Below are 27095 nucleotides of genomic sequence, written 5' to 3'. Positions count from 1 at the left end.
CACTTGAACTTTTAAAAAAAACTTTTGAAAAAAAGTTCAAGTGTTTTTCAAAAGTTTGAACTTGGTTTGTTCATAAAATATTCCAAAGAAGCTGATCTTGCTCTGAACACTTTGTTCTTATTTAATCTTGTATATGTTAGGGTGCCAGGGTATTCATAAAATGCTTATTTGAGATTATGTTGCTAGACCCCTATGTGTTAATAAGAATATGACACTGTTTAGAAATAAGCTTAAAATATTATTTTAGGAGCTGTTACTGTCCTTAATTATTAAAAAATTTCTTTATATCTTTAAAAAATATTTTTGGAAATAAAAAGTAAAAAATGTAGGTTAACCTGGTTCTCAGAAGATGTGGAGTTATATAAAAATGTATTTAAATATTAATTTAAAAAACTTTTTTAAATATAAACTTTTTCATATTTTATTAAATGAAAAAGTTGATATTTTTATAACCTTTTTCTTTTAACAAAAATGATAATTTTTATGCAATAAATATATATATATATATATATATATATATATATATATATATATATATATATATATATATATATATATATATATATATATATATATATGTATGTATAACTCTTGCTTGGTCGTCTTTAATTTTTTCCATGTAAAGTTTTTGTTTTTTGTAATGTAAATGTAAAGTTAATTTTTTTTTTTTTAAATTTGTTTAAAAGACCAGTAAAAGTTTGAAAACTAAAAAAAAAGTTTTTTTTTAATTGACAACTTGCCTCAGTTGATGTAGCAGCACTACTTGCATGTTCTACCTATTTGTCAGTCGACATATGTAAACAGTAAAAAAATAAAAACATTCAGAATTTTTTTCTTTTTAAAAAAAATAAGGGCACAATTTTTAATGTTTAAAACTTCGGAAACTTCTGCGTAGTTTAGTGTGCCGCCTAGTAAAGTTTTCAAGTAATTGCAACTAATTGCTTATTTTTGCTAAAAACTTGCATGATATTAATGTGTTTGCAAACTTTTAACATTCACAGAACAAAAATGTCATGCAATTCAAATCCTAGAATTTGATTTGGATGACATTTTAGATAAAACTCAGATGTTATAAGTGATGTTTCTTACACAACTATGTATGAAATAATAATAATAAAAATAATTATATATATATATATATATATATTCATATAAATATCTATATATATATACATATATATATATATATATATATATATATATATATAGATATGTATGTATGTATGTATGTTTATACATACATACATACATACATACATACATACATACATACATACATACATGGGATGGTGTACAAATTATTATAAACACCATAGCCACACTTGACTCACATGAATGTGGGTCAAGTGTGGCTATGGTGTTTGTTTAGATGCAAATGATACATACAAATATAATATATGCATACAAATATATATATATATATATATATATATATATATATATATATATATATATATATATATATATATGTATATATATATATGTATATATATATATATACGCATGCATACACATAAATCGAGTGTGTCTACCACATGTGGTAGACACACTCGATTTATGAGATCGCATACAAATTATGCATAATAATACCTATACAAATAAATACCATAAAATAAATGCCACACTTGACCCACATTCATGCGGTCTCATAATTTGTGGCTATATATATATTTACTTGTCATCTATATATATACATATACATATATATATATATATATATATATATATATATATATATATATATATATATATATATATATATATATATATATATATATATCTCGATGACATTCAAACAATGAAAGTCTGATTGTTTTAAATTCGTAATTTTAATACTTTTATTTTAATCTTTTAACGCACTAATTTTTTACCCCACTCATATATTTATTTTTCGGAAAAAAAAGTTTATTCACATTTCATACCATATGGTAATATATAAAAAAATCCTAAAAAGTTTTAGATTTCAATGAATTAAAAATTTTAACCCATTTATGCATAAATGATCAATTTTATTTTTCCGAAAGCTGCAATACCACACAGGTAAAAAAAATTTTTTTCCCAAAGTCATTATTTACATATAGTGGCACCATAAGAATTATCTGGCAAATTAAAAATCAAAAGTTTTGAAAGTACAATGTACTCTAATGTGCATATATTTTACAATTTTTTTTTTAATTTTTTAATAAAAAACACTGAATTATAGATATATTTCATTAAAAAAACACTGAAATATTTTTGTTAAAACTTTGCCTAATATTAAAAAGCTGTTAGCAATAAATTCAAAATTCACATTTTTTGGCTTTATGAACCAAGTAAATGATATAAGAGAACAGGAAAAGAAGATAATTTAAGAGAGCAATATAAATAGAGATGTTAAAAGGTAATAACACATGTTTTTCACATTACCAATAATTTTGTCATGCATGTTACACATGAGTTTTTGTTTTTTAGTATATATTTATTTAAACTTACTCTAATGAAGATTCTATTGACTTTATAATGAAATCAGTATATGTTATTGGATCGCTAGCATTTACTTGTGCTGCTTATGGCTTTCTTACTTATTATATATCTAAAAAAAAAGTAAAGGTTGCAGAAAAAGGTGTTGTTAATTTTTTTGATTATTGTTTAATTTTTTATATAAATTATCTTATAAGACATACCAAGGCTTATGATGTATGATTGCTAATCTAATGTTACTGCAACTGAAATGTTCATTTTAACTTTTACTCCTTGTCTCAAAGTGTTTATCAGAACACCTGATTAATAATGAATTTTATATTTTGCTCAAGAAAATTGTTTATACAACAGCATTGGTACAGATTCATGTTTTCTATTTATTGGGTAAACAGGGTATGGGGTAAACAGATTCTATCTGTTGACCAGCCTTTCACCCCTACCTTATCTATTAGGCTGGCGCAAATGTATTTTTAATACATTGTTTCCAGTTAAGGATGTTGAATGCTGGATCTTCTTGACTCAATGCATGGGTTTTGCTTGTGTCTCTGTTTTTATGACTAGGCAACTCATTCTATTATCTCCTAATCAAGGTACAGCTCTAAAACTCAGTTTTATGGTTCTGTGGCCGGCTACTAGCCAGGTTTCCCGAACTCTGTGGTAGCTCTCAGAGAGACTAATTCCATCAACAGCTGAAAAATATCAAAGTATTAACAGTGCCATGTTGCGCATGGGTGGTATCCCTGTTTGTACTTTTGGTATGCATTGTCAAGGCCACATTTGGAGCCCTTTGTTACAGCTTATGGTTTATTAATAGTAATGAGGCGATTGCTTGGGCTGTTAAACAGTGTTCTGAGTACTATCTATGCTTTGAGTCAAGTTCTTCAATCTAATTTAAAAATGAATAAAGTACCAAAAATTATTAAACACAAAAAACCATCATCATCACCAAGTTCCCTAAACCTATCATTCACTAATAGTTGTGGTCTTCAAAGTAACTTTTCTTCTGTTGAATCTTATCTCTTGCAAAGTTCGCCAGACCTACTTGCTCTTTGTGAAACTAATTTGAGTTCAGCTGTGTCATCTTGCGATTATAGTGTTGATGGTTATCTTCCTTTAATTTGTAAAGACTCCAATAGTCACATGCTTGGCCTGGGCATTTACATTCGTAAGAATTCACCTATTTGTTGTTAAACTAGGTTTGAATCCACAGACTATTCTTTCATGTGCTTTCGTTTAGCACCACTTCACTCTATCGCCTTTCTCTTTGTTCTATATCGCTCTCCTTCATCTCAAGACTGCACTCTTTTTGATGTTATCTCTGATCAAATTGACCAAGCCCTCTCTCTATATCCATCAGGTAATATTGTTATTGTCGGTGACTTTAATGCTCATCACACTGAATGGCTTGGCTCTAGTGTAAGTGACTCTGCAGGCATTAAAGCACACAACTTTTGCTTTTCTCAATCCCTAACTCAAGTAGTCAACTTTCCAACTCGCTTTCCAGACAGCCCGAATCATTTACCTTCCCTACTCGACTTATGTCATGTTTCTGATCCTAGTCAGTGCTCAGTTTCTCCACATTCACCCTTGGGTGCTTCTGATCACAGTTTGATTTCTCTAAAACTATTATCTCATTCTTCTTCATCATCTGAATCCCCCTATCATCGTACCTCTTACAACTACCTTAAAGCTGACTGGGACTCTTTCCGTGATTTTCTTCTTGATAGCCCTTGGGTAGAAATCTTTCATCTTTCTGTTGACAAATGTGCTTCTTACATAACTTCGTGGATTCAGGCTGGCATAGAATCTTTTGTTCCCTCTCGACGATTCCAGGTCAAGTCTCACTCTCAATGGTTTTTCTCACATTGTGCTGCTGTAATTGCCAATCAAAACCATTTCTTCCATATCTATCAGCAAAACAATTCAGAAAACAGATGTCTGTTTGTTACTGCTAGAAACCATTGTAAAAAGGTTTTGTCTAACGCCAAAGCCTGCTATTCTCAGGTCATGAAATCTTGTATTTCATTGCAAACCCAGGCTCTCGTGTCTTCTGGAGAACCTTTAGTAGTATCAATAATAAGGGCAAATCTCTCTTGTATGGCTCAGACTTTGTCACCTCACCTAAAGACAAAGCTGAATTATTTGCTAAGAACTTTTCACCAATATCATCTCTTGATTCCACTAGTTGCGTTCTACCTGATATAACTGTCAAACAAGTTGATCCATTGCTTGACATTTGTATCATTCCAGCTTCTGTATCTAAAGTGATTTCCTGCTTAGACTCTTCTACAGCTTGTGGCCCGTACAACATACCTGTTATTGTCTTGCAGACGTTTTCTCCGGAGGTGTTGTCTATACTTTCAAAACTATTCAACAAGTGCTTATCAGAGTCTTGTTTTCCAGCCTGCTGGAAAACGACATCTGTTATCCCTATTTTCAAAAGTTCTGGAGAGCGATCTGATTCATCTAACTACTAGGGTTGCCAGATGTCCCGATTTTACGAAGGAGAACTAAGTAAAAAAAATATTTTTACATATTTGGCGCAGAATTCTCTTTCGTAAAATCGGGACATCTGGCAACCCTACTAACTACCGTCCCATTAGTCTTCTTCCTATCATAAGCAAGGTTTTTGAATCTTTAATTAATAAACACTTAGTTTCTTATCTTGAATCTAATAACTTACTTTCTGATCATCAATATGGATTTCGATCTTCTTGTTCTATAGCTGATTTGCTAACAGTAATAACCTATAGGTTTTATCGTGCATTAGATAATGGTGGAGAAGTTAGGTCATCGCTCTTGACATTTCTAAAGCTTTTGATAAAGTTTGGCATGCTGGTCTTCTCTATAAGCTTTCTTCTTACGGTGTATCTGGCAACATCTTTAAGATTATTGAATACTTCCTTTCCAATCGTAGTATAAAAGTTGTCCTCAATGGACAGCACTCTTCTTCTTATTTTGTAACTTCTGGGGTTCCTCAAGGTTCAATCCTTGGCTCTAAACTCTTTTTAATTTACATTAAAGATCTTCCAGATATTTTCATTTCTTTTGCATTGATACTACCATTTATTCTTGTCATGATAAGATAACAACACTCTCTCATTGCTTGGAGGGTGCATTTGAGCTTTAAAAGAATCTCACTTCTGCTACAGCATGGAGCTCACAGTGGCTGGTGAACTTTAATTCAGATAAACTCAATTTTTTTCACCCAATCGTTATGGCAAAAATTTAGATCTTCCTATATTTATGAATGGTAATGTACTCTATGAGTCATCTACTCTTCATCTTCTAGGGTTAACTCTTACTTCCAATCTTTCTTGGAAACCATATATCAAATCTGTTGCATCTGCTAAGGTTGCATCTCTTTATTGAGCTCGACACTTTCTTACTTCAGATTCTATTCTCAATCTCTATAAATCTCAAATCCGGTTTTGTATGGAATACTGTTGCCATATCTGGGGCGGATCTTCTAATGATGCTCTTTCTCTTTCAGACAAGGTGCAAAAATGTGTTGTAAACATAGTTGGACCTGCTCTTGCAGCCAACCTCCAACCATTATCACATTGTCGTAATGTCGCTTCTATTTCTCTTTTCTACAAATATTATAATGGGCACAGTTATAATGAGCCAGTGTCTCTTGTGCCATCTACTAAAATCCATTCTCGTGTTACTCGTCATTCAATTGAGTCTCATCCTTTTTCTGTGACTTTTCCTAAGTGCTCCAAAAACTCTTATTCGTCTAGTTTTTTTTCCTCGAACATCAGCTCTTTGGAATTTGCTTTGGAAGTTTCTTTTTCCACCTTCCATCCCCAGATTGTTAACTTCTTGTGAGCAGATTGTAAATTTAAAACTACTAGTATTTAATAGAATAGTTTTGTAAAAGAAATCTGTATTTGAGTAATCTTTTTTGCAGTTTATTACATTTGTGTAGTCTTTTGTATTTGAGTAGTCTATTGTATTTGTGTAGTTGTTGTATTTGTGTAGTCTGTTGTATTTGTGTAGTCTGTTGTATTTGTGTAGTCTTTTGTATTTGTGTAGTCTGTTGTATTGGTCTGTTGTATTCAAATACTTTAATTTAAATTACCAAATAAACCTTGGTTTTTCTTTGCAACGGTTTTTTTGATTTTGAACTTCAAATGACTTTATTAAGATTAACTGAATTGATTCTGATTGATTAAGTCAAACTAAAAGATTCTCGGTTTTTTCTTGCTTTCTATATATGACCAAGTTTTTTCATAACAGGAAAAATCTGCAAAATATAAAATTTACAACCAATAAGAATACTGTTACCTGTAGTCTAAAAAGTGTTGGATTTGAACCAAGCTGCAATATATCAGGTTAAAAGACACTTATGTATGTGGTATATTATGATACATTTTGTTGCAAATTTATGTGATTATGGTATGAAGTGAACGTTAAGAGTTAAGAGTTGCAGTTAAGAGTTAACGGAAGTGAACTTGTTGCAAGAAAATGAATGAAAATAAAAATATTAACCACATTAAAATCATATTTGATCACTATAATAGAGTTTTCCAAAGACAAGCACTGCCCTGATTTATTACTTGTTAAAAAAAAGACAATCATCAATTGCTATAATGTGAAAAAGATACAAATGTGAAATGATGACCAGCGAGGGAAAAAAATGTCAATGTGATTGCCTGGATGGATGGAGGAAAGTTGTGTATTGTAAAACTGTTAGAGATTCAAGTCTCACTTAAACTGCTCTACACAGCTTGTAGTCTGGACAACTTCCAAAGACTTACAAAATTCTCTGGAACTCTCCTCATCGCTCTCTTAAATATTTAATAACTACTTAACTTACTTAACCAAACTTAATAACTTACTTAACCAATTTTTTTTTTCTTACTTGTTGATTAATAACATCTGTGGTTCTAGTTTTAAAAAATTCTGGAAAATTCTCTGACCTCTATAACACCCATTCAATTTCCATACTATTAATATTTTTGAATTTTGATTTTAACAACTTGCACTCTGACAATCGATATAAGTTTCAATTCTCATTTTCTACTGCTGACTTGTTAACCATTATAACTGAAAGGTTTTATCGTGCATTAGGTGGAAGCAAATAGGCAAGAACTATTGGTCTTGACATAGCAAAGACATTCAATAAAGTCTAGCATTCTGACCTACTCTATAAGCTCACTTCATATTGTGTATCTAGAAAAGTTTTTAAAATTTGTTTATTATTAAAGTCATTTTTTTCCAACTGCAGTATTAAAGTTGTTCTTAAGGACAAACTGCAGTACTAAAGTTGTTCTTGAAGGTAACTCCTTTGTTTTCAGTAACTTCTTGGGCATCATAAAGTTTTGTTCTTTGGTCCTGTTTGTTGCTTCATTTATATTAATGATCTTCCTGATAATTTTATTTCTAAACTGGCGTAATTAGCGGATACCACAGCTATATATTCCAGTCTTAAACAATAGTTATCAGTTTTTTGCTTAGAACAGGTGATCTTAAATGTGGTCTTTCCTTTGTAATAGCTTATTCTTTCAGTTACAATATTTACTTAGAGCATACCATCAAAAAAATACTAAAATCTTTTATTAAAGAGTAATCATAATAACGACTTATTGTGGTCTGATCTGGTTTCATTGCATTTTGTTAACACTTAAAAAAAAAAAACATTTGTACACCCAATAAAAAGCAGTTATCTAGGTTTTTCACAAACTACTGTTGGGTGCATTTTAGAATCATTAAAATTGCTCATTGAATATTGGTTGTTCTGTAAGGTTTTTCTAAACTTGCATCTCCCTTAAATATGTTTACCTATAAATATTTTCTATATAATAAAATTACACTGAGTTTCAAAAATCTCTCTCATATTATATCTCATAACTCAACAAATACTGCAAATAGTATACTTTATACATTTAATGTTTCTGAAAGGTCAGGTTATAATAAATATGCTGACTAGTTTAAGCATTGAAAAATGTCTTGTCTTGTTAGCAATGTCATCATAAGGTGTCATGTCTTATAAATTCAAAAAAAAAGGAATGACTTTAGAATGTGTCATCGAAATTGCTGTGTGAGTACAGAAAAAGTATATAGTAAAGTATGAAATGTGCATTTTGAATAAACTGATCATAATGATGCGGAGAGGTAACAGCCTTTCATTATTATAGTGAATTTTTGATTTAGCTCTAGCTATTATTTTTTCTTTTTAAAGGCGATTATTAAAGTCAAAAAGTGCTAAAGGATTGTTTCAGAACAATGGTTTGCCATTTGTGACAAAATAAGATAACCTGGTATATGTACCAGAGTGCTGAACAATTGAAGGCTTTAAGCAATCATTTCTTTAAGCAATCATTAAAAGATCTGTATATCTAAATAGTTGGAATGCAAAGACTCAGCTTGAAACTAGAATGAAAATATATTATTGATGAGAGATACCATTATCAGAATTGTAGAGATTTGCTATACCATAATTTCATTTCCTTTATTTTAAACTTCTTTTTATATCGAATGTAAATTTTAACTAGTTTACATATTTTATTTATATACATAAATCTACATAAATCTACATATATATATATATATATATATATATATATATATATATATATATATATATATATATATATATATATATATATATATATATATATATATACAGGTAGAATTCCCTTAAAAAACACATACCCCTTAAACACTGCACATATAGACTTTCATCTCTGGGTTCCACTAATGTCAATGAAATTGTTAAACAATGATTGAATCAGTATCTCTAAACATTCTAGATGACAAATTAATTAAAAATTTACCTCTTTTACAATTTAAAAATCCTCAAAAAGAGAATGCAAATCAAATATTTAGTTTTAAAAATGGTTCAATTTATGCATTATAACCTCCTACTGTTTAATAATTTAATTTTAAGTTTGCAATTATCTTATTTCTAGATAATGTTAGACTTGTTCTAATCCACCAATGTAATATTAACTAATTTACAAACTCTTAAAGATGTTTATTTTGTATTTTTTCGCAGTGCTATGGATGTAGTCTTTAAGGGGTCACTAGCTTTAAAGTAGGAAATCTAGCTTTTAATACAATAACAATGTATATTTTGAATAATAGGAAATATAAAAAAATAATAAGAAAAATATAGATTTAATACAATAACAGCTTTAATAACAGCAATAATTATTTTTTGATTAACATAAAATGAATAATAATAGCATAAAATGTTCTGAAAAAGAGACATGCAAAAAATTTGAATCAGAACCAAAATAGATTTTTTTTTTAAAGAATTAGAGGATGATGCTGCAGATGCAGGGAGAATCATTGTCGGCTTTTTGTTATCAATGGGACAAGCCATTTTAGTACATACAGATTTAAGAATGGAATGACATTGCGAACACTCTTTTAAAGATTTTGCAAGACATTCTTCTACACAAGAGCATTGCAGTTTGCAACAATAAAAAAGTTCTTTTTCTTGGAGTTTATGTTTCTTTTTCTCCTCAAAATCGCGACTTTTTTTCTGTTTTTCTCCTTCGAGAGAAGCCACTTTTAAAAGTATATCTTGAACCTCCATAGACCCATGCATGTTAGTGACCCTTGTTATTTTTGTTTGGTTAACCTCACTGGGTTTAACCCGGTTTACTGAAAGTAAAACAGGCTAAATTGAGGCTTTTCTATTTTTTGATACAACTTATTCTATCTAGAATAAGTTGTCAAATTTTTTGCACTAACTAGGTGTGCAGTGTTTGAAGTTAGAACAAACCTTTATGCATTGGTTGGTACATGTAAAATTAAAATCAGCAGAAAATTATTTCAATCCAAATACAAATTCATAAACAGCATTTACTTTACATATTTTTAGATAAATAATAATATATGAGTTAGATTATGAAATTGTTTTAGACTTTTTTTTAGAATTTTTTTTTCGTTTTCATAAAATTCTTCAAATAAGAAACTAGTCTCCTTTCATTTTGCTGGAAAATGTTTTCAAAAATTTTCATTTTAAGAACTTTTTTTTTTAATTAACCAGGATGCAATCAAAACCTCTATTTAAATTGGGAATAGAAAGCAATGAAAAAAAAAGCAAGAAAGCAGATGATTGTGAAAGCAGAAAAAGATTTAAAAAGCAAGAATGCACAAGACTTAACAAAACTATATTTTGTATGTCACGAAAACATGAAGACAGGAGAGAACGCCAAACCACCAATGTTTAAGGGAAAAAAATTAAATCAATAAAAATTTTGAGGATGAAGAAACAATTGTAGGAAAAGAAAGCTTAGTTTATAAAACTTTGCTGAATGATGAGTCATGGAAGATTGAGTTTTGATTAATGAAACAAGTGGTGATAGCTTGCTTGAGCAGCATCCATGTTAGTATTTGTAGAAAATACTAAGAGAAAAAGATCCAGCCGTATCTAATTATTTGTAATCAGACTATTAATTTTAAACAACTTGTAGTGAGTGAAAAAGATTGTAAAGAAAATATTTTTATAATTGCTGTTATAAAAACCTTTTTTTGCTTCAACATTTGCTTACTTCAAGTTCAATTCACAACATTCGTTCACTTGACATTTGTTCGCTTGAAGTGCAATTCACAACATTTGTTCATTTCAAATGCAATTCACAACATTCATTTACTTCAAGTGTAATTCACAACATATGTTTGCTTGAAGTCCAATTCAAAACATTCATTCACTTCAAGTGCAATTCCTAACATAACTTTTCACTTCAAATGTAATTCGCAACATAACATCATTAATAACAAAAGCAAACATTGTCTAACACACTGCACATGAATGTGGTTCTTTTCTCTCAATTCAAAGTAGTAATATTTAAAAAAAATATTTTTTTTAGCAGAGAGCATTACACTGAATGATACAGATATTTTTTGTTTTTATATAGTTTTTATATTGTCTATTATTTTATAGTTTTATTCGTTTATCTGTTCCCATATACAATATGTTATCCATTCATTTTAATTTTATTTGTTTTATATTGTCAAAAATTTTTTTATAGAAAATAGCTTTTACTACTACTAAAAAATACTCATTGAGTATTTAGTAATTTTACTTTTAGATGAGCTGTTAGAACTTCTCCAAACACTAGATGACAGCGAAGTAAAGAAAGAACCCTTACTCAATGTTTTAAACAAGCTCATAGAGTTAAGCGTTTTTACAATAATCAAAGTAAAAATGTTTGTTATAATAAAAAATTTATTTTTCACGGTTAAGTCTTTTGTTATTTTGCACTTCCGCATAGTTTGTTTATAAGGTTTATAATAAAGATAGGTTTATGGTTTGTTTATAAGGTTTATCACAAAAATAGGTTCATGGTTTGTTTATAAGGTTTATCATAAATGTAGTTTTATGGCATGTTAAATTTTGAGACAAAGATAAATTGAAGACTATAATATTGATACCAATAACTAATACAAAATATATTTAGGTAATAATTACAGTGTTAAAGAAACCTTAATAGCAGTTGACAAATAGACAAATTTCATAAACAATAGATGCTAGAAATTTTAGATCGCAATTAATTTTATTATAATACTTGTGGTGTAAGTATTGGATTACACAGTAAAAGTGTATACAACATCAATTTCAACCTACTAAATTGTTTTTAATTTGTTGCTGCCATTTATTGTTACCACAATATGTGTGTATATATATTTTTTAAGGTGAGAATCCATGATTTATCATATCTTCACATAGTAGCAAAATTATTAAATCATTGTGATGAAGAAGTGCAGCTGGCTGCGGCTCTTCTTATCAATAACCTGTCTAACAACGAAAGAAATCAAAGTATTTTAAAGGTAATGTATTATCCTGATTGAAATAGTTACTTTACTTGTCAATTAAAACTTGTTAATATTACATAAAGAAAAGAATTTGCTTTATATGGATTTTTTGAATAACTTTAAGTAGATATTTTGAGTACAAGTTAATCAGTATAAGTTAAAATATATAAACAGAAAAAATTTCAATTCTCTAAAAAAGAAATGTGCACTTAAGTGTTTTGAGAGCATATCTAGGTTTAATATAGATTTTTTGAGTACTAGTTAGTACAAGTTAAAACAATAACCAGCCAATAAGATTAATCGATACAATCAAGAATTTGAAATGCTTCTCTAACTTTGCTTTTGTTGTACTTTTTTATAATTTTAGGAATACATTCCAACCTTAGTACATATATTAAAAACTACCAAGATGAACAACAAAACTGTTACATTGCATATTGCAGTTTTGAATTCTCTCACGAACTTAACAACCTTGGAGGAGAATCACGAATTTATTGTTGTTCATATAAATACTTTTTGTGAGATTCTTCAAAAATGTAAAATTTTGCAAATCAAGGTAATATATTTTTTAATTTGAATAAAAGTAAATTTTTAAGGTATGTTTAAAACAAAAATATATTAAATAATTTAACTTTTGTTATATGTTTAAAGATACAAATACTACGTGTTCTGGTAAATTGTTCAAGTAACACGAAAATCAGTGAGAATATGCTAGAAGTTGATGTTCAGGTTCGGTTTTTTAATAGTTTTTGGCAAGTTGCTTTTTCCACCTAAATGTTGCAGATTTTTAAAACGACATATTTTAGATGCTTGGATCAGTAGAGAGATTTGTACACCCTGAAGAAGATGAAAGGTGTCTTCTTCGAGCTGTCCACTGCTGTGCCAATGTTCTTTCTTCTCTACATCGTAGATGGCAATATGGAAAACGGCTTTCCATTGCTTCAACTGAGGTGAGGTTTACTAATATATATATATATATGAGTGTGTGTGTGTGTATAATTACATGTATGTATATATATATATATATATATATATATATATATATATATATATATATATATATATATATATATATATATATATATATATATATTAGGGTGGTTCAAAAATGGGTCATTGTAAAATTTCAACAAGAGTGGAAGCTTATAAGATGCCCAGATATTGGTTTTATATATAAAAAAAAATTTTTTTCGTTAATGTTCAAGGGTGGCTAGGGGCCCTAAACTTTTTAATTTTGATGATTCTTGTTGATTTTTCGGAAGTTTCAACGCCCGTGGGCCACTCTAAAACAATGGGGGGAAAAAAGAAATCATCAGTAAACTCAGAATGAGTAATAGAAACAATTAAAAATGCACTCTTAATGAAAGCTCCTGAACTAATTTGATAGCTCTCTCAGAATAACCATTGACTACATCTAGAGATTTGATGGTAGTCTCAAACTCTAGATAAAAATTACTCAGCTCCCAGAACTGTGAAGGGGTTTTAAGCCACTGCACTTCCCCCTTCTCATGGCCAATCTTATCAAAGATCAGCCAAGATTGCTCAGTAACAAGAGATGCTAAATATGGAGGCTGATCTTGGGAGTAGTCTAGTGAGTGAACAACCTTATCTACTTCAGTGTGCTCCAGTTTGAAGACATTGGGTCTGTCCAAATGATTACTATAGAGTTTCTGAGCTAACTCGTCTTTATCAGGGTAATTCTTATCAGCTAAAGCAAACACAACTAAAACTGGACTTAAGTACCAGTCATGCCTTATTATAGTTTACATGTTTTTATTTTAAGCCTTTATTATTTTTACATGATATGGAGAAGCACCTGGCAACTCAGCTCTAAGGAACCATTGAGCATAAAATATAATGACAAACATAGCCATATCAGGTATTTCCTCTTTGTTCTCTTTAGTTAGACCAGGAATTTGATCGAGTAGAAGGTACATTTTCAGATAGTACAAGGCTTTAGCCATAAACCTGGCTTGGTGTACAATTCCAGGCATATGAAACCTGAACCTCTCCTCCTTAGTAACAATTATCAAAGAGAGCTCAACTAACTCCTGGTAATCTTTTCTTGATTTCCCATCCTGTATTTTATTATTATTTTTAAACATTAAAATACATACAAAAGTTACAGAACAATCATGTACTAGAATGAATGGTTCATTTTACCTTTTTGTATGTCTTATTGTTGATTAAATCTCTGTAGAACTGTTCAGATTCCTGTTGCTGTTGGTTTATCCAGGTTTCAGGTGTAATTTCAATCCTCTTCAAGGGCAGTATATCTTTCTCTAGATCATTCCAGACTGACTTGATTTTTTTAAACAGCTGGTTATCTGGTTCTGGTAGAATTACTACTTAGGTATATCTTACAGAAGTGAGTAATATGACACTCCAGAATATGGTGTTGGCAGGCAAGGAGAAGTGGTTGTCCTAAATTTTCTGACATTCTGGTATTTACACCTTGGAATCTTCCAGTGTTTGATGCAGTGTTATCAAAACAGATACATTGTACTTGGTTAGTGAGACCATAATTCTCTAGAAGATCAAAAATAGCAATGAACTGCTGTTCTCCAGTCTCTGAATCAATAGGAGGAATACCTAGTAACTCAGCCTTCCCATTAACTTTCACTAGTACAGCAAGTCTATCCTGAGTAAATGAAATATTTACTGTATACTCTTTTACTATCTTTCCATCAAAATGAACAAAAATCAATTTATGACCAGAGTTGGCCAGGTCCTTGATGTACTGTCGAATCTTTTCAGCTTCTGAACTGATCACATGTTCTATGGCTCTGAGAGAGAGGATAATTTAGAGACATCATATTTACCAACATTTCCTCCTGAGAGAGCTATTACACTGCTTATAATAGCAGTGTCCTGATTCACTGAAAGACCTGAGAATATCTTTAGGTAAAAGTACACTATGTTCTTTAGCCTGAACATATGTGGAAACAAACTCATCCAGATCACTTTCATTAGCATCACCTGCATTACTTTATGAATCTATAGAAGTATCTAATTCATCATGGTCTTCCACCAACTGCTCATCAGATTTCTCACTCACATCTCCACAAACCTTTTTAGAAGCTCTCTCAGCTACCTTTTTGAAGTTAGTGTCAGTAGGTCCTATGTAACCTGTCCTTTTCTCCTTTTGTATTTTCAAAAATTTGATATCTTCTTTCTTGGCTTCAGCTGTTCTTTTTCTGTCCTGTTGTATGTCTTCAATTAATACTTCTATGTTATATCCTATCCAAAATACCTTCTTAGATTTTGTTATAAAGTTCTCCCTCTTCATAATTTCTGCTGGTTTTTTGCAATTTCTATGAGATTGCAGCTTCTTGTAGTTATTCAGCAATGTTTCAACTTCCTTCCTAAAATAATTAATGATGAAAGACTTATGGTCAAGTAATTACAAATTATATTAATATTAATGAAACAAACCTGAGAGAATTCTGTACATCACGAGTTTTATACCCCCCAAACTTCCAAGGAACCACCAGCTCAGACATAATACAGCAGTGATTCTTATCTTCTGGACAGATTTGTGTAAAACCGTTACTGTTGGTACAGCAGGCAAGATTTCTCAGAGCAGCATAAGGTATGATTTTACGAAGGTGAAGATAATACTGAATAATCTCTTCTCCTGTGGAAAATTGCTTAGATGGAAGTGAGTCCCTTGATCTTCCTACTATGAATATTTCATCTGCCTTCTTGCTTTTTTCCAGGAATTTTTGGTATTTTATCTATTTAATTATAAAAGAAATAATAATACATAACATAATTTAACTTTATATATTTTCATATTTAAGAATAAACATATTTATTAGAACTTCGCTTGTATTTGTTTAAATTTTGTTATTAATTCAAACACCTGATTGATGTCACTTGCAGTCTTATTGCCAGTTCGGAATAAATGTGTACAGTTGTACTCAGTACTGTTGTACGCTGAGAAAATACATGGGTTATAGAGTACATTGAAGTCTAGATTGTCTTAATTAACTTTAAATTATCTTAAAAAAATATTATTTATACTGATAAATGATTTTCTATCCATATTTATGAGATTTTAACTGTAAAAAATGATTAAAATGTCATCATAAGAAATTACAAAGAAAATGGTTGAAAAAGCAAAATATTCGGTCGTCCAACTTTTTTCAGGTTCATTTAGAATTTTTACATAAAAATTTTCATTAAGAGTGCATTTTTATTTGTTTCTATTACTCATTCTGAGTTTACTGATGATTTTTTTTGTTGATGTTGTTTTAGGGTGGCCCACGGGCATTGAAATTTCCAAAAAATCAACAAAAATCATCAAAACTAAAAAGTTAAGGACCCGTGGGCCACCCTTAAACATTAACGAAAATTTTTTTTGATAATTAAAACCAATATCTGGGCACCTTATAAGCTTCCACTCTTATTGAAATTTTACAATGACCCATATTTGAACCACCCTAATATATATATACACATGATTTTTTTCATTTTAAACTATTTTCAGATTTTCAATCGGTTTCATGAAATTTTTTGGTTTAAATAGACAAAAATTCATATGAAAATATAGATATAAATAAATATAGGCATTGTTTAACCTTTCAAAAATTGAGTTTTTGAATTGCTTGTTATTTATTGGTGTTCTACTGCACGTAAAAGAAATCCTTTCTGCTCTTCATCTTTGGTAATAGACTTTGCATAGTCTTGAATTAGTTTGACAGCTTGCTCGGCTGTACCATTTGCAGATTTCAATGGTATAATATGCTCAAACGTGTGTTGAAAATTTGTGTTAGCTTTGAAAAACTTGGGGTATTGGGCTAAGCAACCACCATCATGTTCCCAGTTTTCTCTTACATTTTTAAGAACTATTTTAGCAATTTTAGCTTTATGGAGATTGGTGGCCTTATCAGAAAATAGTGAGAGTGGAGGCATTTCTTCGGTTAAATAACAAAGATGCTGATTAAATATTTCAAGGGCAGCAACAGAAATATCATTGTCAGTTTTTTATAAATAAGCATTTCTTTGTAGAACTCCAAGTGATTAAATGATGCATTAATTGTGTTTGTATATGTAAGCCACATTTTCACATAAAATAGCATTCACAGTAAATTTACAAAACTGTGATTATTTCTCTATATAACTTTCTTCATATTCTGCCAATTCAACAAAAGCAAACATTTTTGATGTGTACAATATTTTACGCATCCATCTAGCATGATGGAAAGCCCCAGGTTTATGCCACTGTACATTTGTTTGTTTTGCATTCAGTTATTGCACAGCAAGTTGGCAACATTCTTGATAATCTTCTCTTAATATTTTATGAGACCAGATAAGTAAACTAGATAAAAAATTATTACTTTTGTTTGTTTGTTTTTAAATACTGGTTCCTCAATTTTAATTTTTCTAAAAGTGGTATCTGAACTTAATAAAAGTTTAGGCCATACTTCGTTTTTAAAGTATCTATATGGTTCTTAACTTAAAGATTAACATTCTCCAAAAAATGTTATAACAATAAAGTACAAAACTCTTTCTAAAATATGGTGTTGCCAGGCACACCATAGTAAAGTGTTCTTCAATTAACTTTGCAGAATCATTTATCCTACCTGAGTTTGATGGAGTTGTATCAAAAATCATTGCTACAAGTTTTTTTTTATTTTCCAGACTTTTACAGCATTATGGTTGCTGTTGCCTGACTTACCCAGTTGTGTCGGGAATCCTGGACACACTCAACAATTTTCCTTGTTTGCACTTGTTTTTTCTGTTACTACAATAGCTAAAAGTTCTATTTTACCACATACCTCAGATACCAGCTTTAAATCCCAGTGAATGGAAAGAGTAGGTGGGTGAAATAAATGATTTTTTAATGCCATCAGAAACTTGCTTTTGAATTTTATTACCTGATCTACTTGCTATGCCTTTTGAAATAGATATTTTATCCAATATATGACCTAATGCTTCAGTTATAGCTAAAATAATCTCAGATCCTTTTCTGTTGGATAGATTCAACCTATCAGCCGTTAAAGAAACTTTAAGATGTTCTAATATCCTATTTTTTTTTTCTGTCTAGCTGTAGCATTTTCTTCCTTTTGTTTGAAAATTTTTTCTTCATCATCAAATTCTGGCAGTACATTATATCTATCTTTTTTTTTATTGGATCTTTTTTTATTTACTTTTCTCTTTTTCAATTTTCTGTTTTTGCTCTTTTTACTTTTATAACTCTTATCTCCCAAAAGTTGTCTTATCTCCCAAAAGTTTTTAGTTGACAAAAGTTGTTTTTTTAATTGACGCTGATCTGAGAGATCTAAATCTGGTGTTTGACTATTGATGTAACGAGAGGTATCTTTTCTAATCAAATCTTCTGCAATATTAAACAGAGATAACAACTTATTAGTAAAACTCAAAAGTTGAGCCGTATAACATTTTTTTTTACATTTTTAATCAAGTTTATTTTAAGATGTATCGGATGCAGTATCATTCTAACATTAGCTTTTTTTTTCCTGTCATTTTAAAATATATTCACTTTTTTTCAAACTACATGATGTAACAGATAATAATGTAAATTAATAATAGATACAAATAACAGATGCAACTTCTTTTTCATTAGTTAGATTTAAATCAAACCTTATAACATAGAAAATGGCGTAAAACCTCTCCATTAGTTGGTAATTGACTAAATATCTTTGCATCAAGGGTAGGTAATAATTTCCAAATAGTTTTATCAAACATCTCATCATTTTTTCTCAATTTAATATTGTTCACATTGGATTGAATATTTTTTTATATATGCTTTTTAAACTATAGATGTAAAAAAATAATTTTTTTATAATTTAATAATTCTTGATAATATATATATATAGGGTTAGGACTATTGTAATTGTAATTGTAAAAATTAAATACAATTACACATTACAATACAATAATATTGTATTACAATACAATAATATTGTATTGTAATATTACAGAAACAATAAAAAAATTTTATTTTGGTATTGTATTGCTGTGATAAAAAACAATTACAATAAATATTGTATTGTTTTTTTTTCTAACAATACAATAAAATTCGAGAACTATTGTATTGTATTGTTTTAATGTAATAAAATTACAATAACTATTGTATTGTTTTGATAAAAATTACAATAACTATTGTACTGTATTACTTTACATTAAAGTAGAAAAGCTAACGTATTTTAACGTATTTACATTCATCTCTGACGAACTTACTATTATTTTTGCTATTTTATATTTACGGATTTATAAAATATTGCAAATTTTATTTTTTACATATTTAGATTTCGCATCACCTATCTTGTTATGTATTTCTAAGCTCTAAATGCCCCCAAAATATTGCTTGTCTGATGATAGCCTTACTATTATGAAAAATAACATTCATAAATTATTTTATTCAGCTCAATTTAATACAATTTTGACACTAAAATAATTTTTTTAATTACAATAATAATAGATTGTTATTTTATTACAAAGACGAATTGCAATACAATATTTATTGTTATTGTAGTGGGTCATTACAATACATTTTTTTTTTTAGATATTGTTATTGTTTTACAAAGATGAATTGCAATATAATATTTATTGTTATTGTATTACAGAATTACAATAGTTGTAAATCACAAGTATTGTTATTGCTTCTAAATTAAGTTAAAACAATAACAATAATTATTATTACTGTTATTGTTTTCATTACAATTACAATAGTCCTAACCCTATATATATATATATATATATATATATATATATATATATATATATATAGTTCTATAGTTTGTTGGCTTTAGGAAGAGCGGAAGGAAAAAAGTGATTCTTACGCCAACACATACGTCACTTTTAATTACTTTTGACTTTCGTCCAACATTTCCGTGTTGGACGAAAGTAAAAACCATTAATTTAATTACAAATTAATCGTTTTTTAAAAAAACCACAAAAACGCAAATTTAATTGACCAGAATGTTTTTAAAAACATTCTGAATGTTTTTATAACATTTTGAATGTTTTTAACAATATAAACAATGTTTTTATTTTTATTTTTTTTAATAAAATGTTTTTATTTTTATTTTTTTTAATAAAATGTTTTTATTTTTATTTTTTTTACTGTAAATCATGCGCGGAGTGTTGCTACATCGACTATCTTATAGCCTGACTCGCAAGGGAGTGCTGCTACATCGACTGACAAATAGCCTGACTCGCAAGGGAGTGCTGCTACATCGACTGACAAATAGCCTGACTCGCAAGGGAGTGCTGCTACATCGACTGACAAATAGCCTGACCCGCAAGGGAGTGCTGCTACATCGACTGAGGGTTTGGTTGGGGCAGGCAGTCTATCATTATTAAAAAAAAAAAATTCCGGTCTTGCATTTTAATTTTTACTTTTTGTCAACAAAATATCGAAAAAACTTTCGGACAACATCTAAGGGTTCTATATATATATATATATATATATATATATATATATATATATATATATATATATATATATATATATAGAACCCTTAGATGTTGTCCGAAAGTTTTTTCGATATTTTGTTGACAAAAAGTAAAAATTAAAATGCAAGACCGGAATTTTTTTTTTTAATAATGATAGACTGCCTGCCCCAACCAAACCCTCAGTCGATGTAGCAGCACTCCCTTGCGGGTCAGGCTATTTGTCAGTCGATGTAGCAGCACTCCCTTGCGAGTCAGGCTATTTGTCAGTCGATGTAGCAGCACTCCCTTGCGAGTCAGGCTATTTGTCAGTCGATGTAGCAGCACTCCCTTGCGAGTCAGGCTATAAGATAGTCGATGTAGCAACACTCCGCGCATGATTTACAGTAAAAAAAATAAAAATAAAAACATTTTATTAAAAAAAATAAAAATAAAAACATTTTATTAAAAAAAATAAAAATAAAAACATTGTTTATATTGTTAAAAACATTCAAAATGTTATAAAAACATTCAGAATGTTTTTAAAAACATTCTGGTCAATTAAATTTGCGTTTTTGTGGTTTTTTTAAAAAACGATTAATTTGTAATTAAATTAATGGTTTTTACTTTCGTCCAACACGGAAATGTTGGACGAAAGTCAAAAGTAATTAAAAGTGACGTATGTGTTGGCGTAAGAATCACTTTTTTCCTTCCGCTCTTCCTAAAGCCAACAAACTATAGAACTATATATATATATATATAATATATATATATATATAGTTCTATAGTTTGTTGGCTTTAGGAAGAGCGGAAGGAAAAAAGTGATTCTTACGCCAACACATACGTCACTTTTAATTACTTTTGACTTTCGTCCAACATTTCCGTGTTGGACGAAAGTAAAAACCATTAATTTAATTACAAATTAATCGTTTTTTAAAAAAACCACAAAAACGCAAATTTAATTGACCAGAATGTTTTTAAAAACATTCTGAATGTTTTTATAACATTTTGAATGTTTTTAACAATATAAACAAAGTTTTTATTTTTATTTTTTTTAATAAAATGTTTTTATTTTTATTTTTTTTAATAAAATGTTTTTATTTTTATTTTTTTTCTGTAAATCATGCGCGGAGTGTTGCTACATCGACTATCTTATAGCCTGACTCGCAAGGGAGTGCTGCTACATCGACTGACAAATAGCCTGACTCGCAAGGGAGTGCTGCTACATCGACTGACAAATAGCCTGACTCGCAAGGGAGTGCTGCTACATCGACTGACAAATAGCCTGACCCGCAAGGGAGTGCTGCTACATCGACTGAGGGTTTGGTTGGGGCAGGCAGTCTATCATTATTAAAAAAAAAAAATTCCGGTCTTGCATTTTAATTTTTACTTTTTGTCAACAAAATATCGAAAAAACTTTCGGACAACATCTAAGGGTTGTATATATATATATATATATATATATATATATATATATATATATATATATATATATATATATATATATATATATTTATATATATTTATATATATATATATCTGCTATTGCAGTTTGTAAGTCAGCGGCTTCGTCAAAATTTATTAAAGTTAACTCTACATACAAATGAAGATATCCGTTTACAAGCAGCACGTTCGCTAAGGTCTTTACGAGAGCCTATATGTATAGAAAGTAATGCTTCAATAGACGATATAGATTTAATTGAAGTGTTGAAAATTTGAGTTTTTTAATTATTTTGTTTTAATAGTAAAAAATGTTCTTTTGTTAATTATTTTTAAAGATTTAATTTATTAAGTTAAAAAGTTTAAGCTATATTTGTTTTTAACATTGTAAAGTTTTAAATCTTTTTATAGATTGTTCTTATTGAGTTTTTTTTTTTTTATATTTATTATTTATTAGGTGTTGTTGTAAAAGTGTTGTAAAAGTGTTGACTTTAGAATCAAGTAGTTTGTGATTCGACGCTTTAAAATCGAGGTCGGTATAAAAGGCACCTCATTAAATGCTATTTTGCGGCATTCTTGAAGTAGCAAAAAAATTTTCGTCTCAAAAATAAATGGCATTTCATCTTAAATTTTTATAAAAAAAATTTTAAAACTTTTGGACACAAAAAATGTACTAAATTTAAATAATTACCTAATACGTTTTATTATGCTATAGACAGTTAAGAACACCCTTATTAATACCAGAGGTATTGATAAATGGTTTTTTGTTTTAAGTATTCAAAATGGCGCTCCTTAATCAGGTTCGAGATTTAATTCTAGCTCTGACTTAATAAGTTATATTGCTAAGATAGAAGGCGTAAGCTTTCTGATTATATGCTCTTCCGCGGTTCGCTCTGTGATAAGACCGTCAGGTCTTCTTTGGATTACCGTAGTTAAAAAAATAATAAAAACTATGTTATTGTTAAAATTTAAAAGTTGAAACAAGATAGGGTAGGCTAATTGGGCAATTAAAATTTCTCGAAAATTACTTATCGCATGATAAAACAACTACTTCACGTTCTATTGTTGGAATTAAAAAATGGTTTCTATGAAATATTTTTACAATTTATTTCGCAAATTACACGCGTTTTAAGTTCCGCGATATTGTGTTAACAATAAATCGAGCGTTTTAGCATTTGATTTAAAAATAAGATTTGTGACGAAAAAAAACACGTTAGATTTGGGAAATTTTTCACCCGAGTTTTCTAATTTTATCCATTCCAATTTTAAATAGTGAAATGAGGCTAAATTTAAAAGTTCAAATGACAAAAACGTTAACAAACTTTTTTATTGCAGTAAAATATTTATTTCGCCAACATTTATCGGCCACATTGAAAAAATAACTGAAGTAAATATTGCATATCAAATTTTAGATAATTAAAACCTCTATCATTTTAATCCATGCCAGTAGGAGTTTTCCAGCAAAGGAAAAAGCCCACAAACCATAACAGTTCCACCACCAAAGTTACAACTCATCCAAGTTTCTTTCTCTTTTCGAAGATCGTACCAGTAATATTGATAGCATCAGGACCATCTAGATTAAATTTTTTTTCATCACTAAAGAGAACTTAATGCCAATCTTCCTGCCAAGATATGTGTTCTTTTGCAAATTGTAATCTAACTTTTTTTATGATGAGCAGTAAGTTTTGGTTTACGCTTTTTTCAAACAGTGTTTGGATCTTCATGTAAGATTTATCTCACACATACAGATACAGGTAATTGTAAATCAACACTAATTTGAGATGTAGTCATGTGCTGAGCAGCAGCACGACGTACAATAACTCGTTTAGTACGATTATCAATTTTACGTTTGCCACCACTTTCCTTATAAGCTCCATAATCAACGCCAATCTTGAAGTAATTATAAACCACTTTTGGAGATCTTTTAATTTTCTTTGCAATTTTCCGATTAGATAAGCATGTATCTTTGTATGTTTTGATTACTGCTAATTCTTCATTCGTTAAACGCTTACCATGTCCTAATTCAAATTAAGGTATCAAAAACCAAATGTTAAAAACTTTATGAGCACTAATGTCACTATCTTTGTTTAACTTACAAATGATAATAAAAGTCACAAATGCGTATCACCAGATCAAAGTATACAAGAAAACTAAAAATAATCATTAGTGAGGCTAATTCTATTTGTTACCGCAAATATCAAGTATTATACACGTTAGGGTTTTATCAAATGTACCGCAATTTAATTATGCTATATTATAACCTAAAAAGTTGTTGTTTGTAAGAGTAATTATATGTGTGTGGATACAAAAGATGCACCGCACAAACCTGCTTACAGATTTACAAAATATTGTATCAGTACATGGTGAGGCTAATTCTATTTTCTCCACTGTGTATTACTATATATGCAAACAATAATAGTAACGGTCTTTTTGTTGCCATTTGTTTGAAAATCTTGATTTAAAAGTTTTTTAATTAAATGCCTTTATTACACTTGTTGCCCACCCGATACCATTTATTGGCTATGGCTAGTAAATAGATTATATAACTGGCCAGTAAATGATATATCTGGAAAAGTTTAATTTAGATAAGTTATCTGCGAGGCATTAGCTGAATACTTTGGGTTCAAAACATACAAAATAGATTCACCATTTTTGGGCTTGAAAAACTGTTGCAATCATTTGCTACGCCTAAAAAATTATTACAAAGTTAGAATTTACAAAAACAAAGCGTATTACTTTTATTTTGATGTTTTTTACAAATTGTTTTACTGATTAATACTTTCTAGAACTTTGCCGGAACCGGCATTATTTATACAGTTTTTATAAAGACATTGAGTTTAAATATTACTGTAAGACAACTAGCGCCACTACTTTCTGAGGAGAAAGGTTCAAAGAGTGACCAATATATGGTTAATGGCCAGAAATTGGTGAAGTTACCCTAATTAACATTATTCTCGGATATAATATAAAATATTTTATCTTATTTCTTTTCTGTACTATGCGAAGTATACACAGAACAGAAATGAGATATGAGCAAACATGTGTCTTTAGATAAAATACATAAAGACTTAGAAATATAATCGAAACAAAGATTTTGATTTTATCTAAAGTTAGGAAGTTAAATTAAATAGAATTCTAACTTTTTCTAGCTAAATTATATATTCCGTCGAGATATTCTTGTATTCAGTCAGAAAATATATGTTCTGACGAACCATCGAACATAAAGCATAAAAATAAAATATCCTGTCGGAGAACGCAGCTTCGATGATCTCTAACTTAAAGTCAATATATGATATTGAGATTTTTTTTCCAGCTACTACATACACTATTAGTTAAAATATATAAAACAGAAAACCACTTGAAAAAAACCCTAAAGAGTTCTTTTTTTTATAGTAAGCAGAACGGAAATCCACTTTCACTAACTACTGCTAAATATCAGAAAACAGATCGCCGTGCTAATGAAAGGGTTTAGAATAGTAATAAAAATCGCAAGAGTTGAGTATCTTACTCGACCGCTGCAATTGGCGTCTCTAAGCAGAAGTTTTTCTTACATTTTTTAAAGTTTTTTATTTTATTTTAACTTTTTAAATATTTTTAACAGAATTAAATTAGTAATTAAAAAAAAAGAAAATTCAAGTTTTTTAAATTTTCTTTAAAAGATTGAATTTGATGGGCTAATGATTGCAGGTTACTTCAATTATGACCATTCAATTAACACACAGTCTCTAAAACGACTCAAACTATATCAATTCTGTGAATTATTGTCATTTTATTAAACACGAAAATTTCCAGACATGTTCTAAAAATACCAAATACCCGCCTACAATCGATCTAATATTTGATGAAACGTGAAACGCCAGAACGAACATCAGAGATATCTCCAGGATCAACGCTTAGAAACATTACACATGGACGTTGTAGTATAATATGGGAATATAAGATTCAAATTAATTAAACTTTTCATCGTTTTTCTAACCGCCGTTATAATTATGTCAAAGGTGATTAGGAGAATCTAACCTTGTATATAGGTAGCATGAATTGGTCTTACCAACTCAAACCCTGGTGTTGTATTCGAAATTTGTACCATGCACGATGTTTATTTTGAATGAGTTTTTTTGTATATGAGTCAAACCATTTCGGTGCATTTGTTTTTTAGTTTAGTTTTTTAATAGGAATTTATTACCAAAATTCCATTATTTTCCAAACTACTATTTATGTAAAATTTTCTAAATTTTTGCGAATTTCTTGTCACACATTTTGGAGTCGTCAAAAATGAATAACAGGAGTTCAGTAAATTTTGCATTTAAAGTTTATTAGCTAAGCATTTTTGATCTAGTAAAGTAATATATAGTAATAATATAGTATAATAATATATAATATATAGTAGTAGTAATAATAATAGTAATATATAAATTAATATAATCCTGAATACTGTGAAACATTTGTCATATTTATAGTTTGAAAAATTCAAAACTATTGACATAAAACATTTTAGGGGAAAATTTATAGATTATTCACTATATCTTAAAAGATATAAAGTAAAATCTTGTGATTATTTTTGGTATTTATTTATTGTAATGTTTTTTTAGCATTAAAAATTAATATATTTAATTCTTTTGCAGATTATGGCCATAAGCAAAAGGTTAAAAATTGCGGAGCGTACTCTAGTGGTGGTTAAATCCTGCTTTTTGGTTAAACCCTAATTTTATATATCAACAAGACAACGCTCCATGCCACATAACAAGGCTAGCGATAGCATGCCTTGAAGAGTCGGGTGTGTCAATGTTGGATTTGCCCTAACAGAACCCTGATATGAATCTCATCTTGAGAAATTTTATTTCGCAAGATACAGGGAACAAAACCTGGTTCCGAAGATAAACTTTTACTAATTTACAGAAAACCTAAAGGGAAATTGCACAGGCTACCAAGACGTATGAAGACAGTGACTGTAGCTCATGGGGGACATACAAAATATTGACATTTTTGAACACTTTATGCAACAACAACAACAACAACAAAAA

The 27095-nt window shown here is 29.3% G+C and overlaps 1 protein-coding gene across 2 annotated transcripts; it reads left to right on the top strand.

Annotated features, from left to right (window-relative positions):
• The first annotated feature begins 2276 nt into the window (after nucleotides 1-2276).
• Nucleotides 2277-22507, top strand: LOC101237502 (armadillo repeat-containing protein 10). 2 transcript variants are annotated; one of them, XM_065818555.1, is made up of 7 exons: nucleotides 2277-2380; nucleotides 11511-11620; nucleotides 12115-12249; nucleotides 12602-12790; nucleotides 12886-12963; nucleotides 13041-13184; nucleotides 22186-22507. In XM_065818555.1, the coding sequence occupies exons 1-7, from the start codon at nucleotides 2371-2373 to the stop codon at nucleotides 22351-22353; spliced, it is 834 nt and encodes a 277-aa protein (XP_065674627.1). In that variant the 5' UTR covers nucleotides 2277-2370; the 3' UTR covers nucleotides 22354-22507. The 2 variants fall into 2 exon arrangements, with proteins under 2 accessions (XP_065674627.1, XP_065674626.1); XM_065818554.1 differs by lacking the exon at nucleotides 2277-2380 and adding an exon at nucleotides 2423-2602.
• The last annotated feature ends 4588 nt before the right edge of the window (nucleotides 22508-27095 follow it).

This window comes from Hydra vulgaris, chromosome 14 (genome assembly GCF_038396675.1).
Source record: "Hydra vulgaris chromosome 14, alternate assembly HydraT2T_AEP".
Taxonomy (NCBI): domain Eukaryota; kingdom Metazoa; phylum Cnidaria; class Hydrozoa; order Anthoathecata; family Hydridae; genus Hydra; species Hydra vulgaris.
Note: the sequence above shows the minus strand (reverse complement) of the source record. Positions and strands in the feature narration are given on the sequence as shown.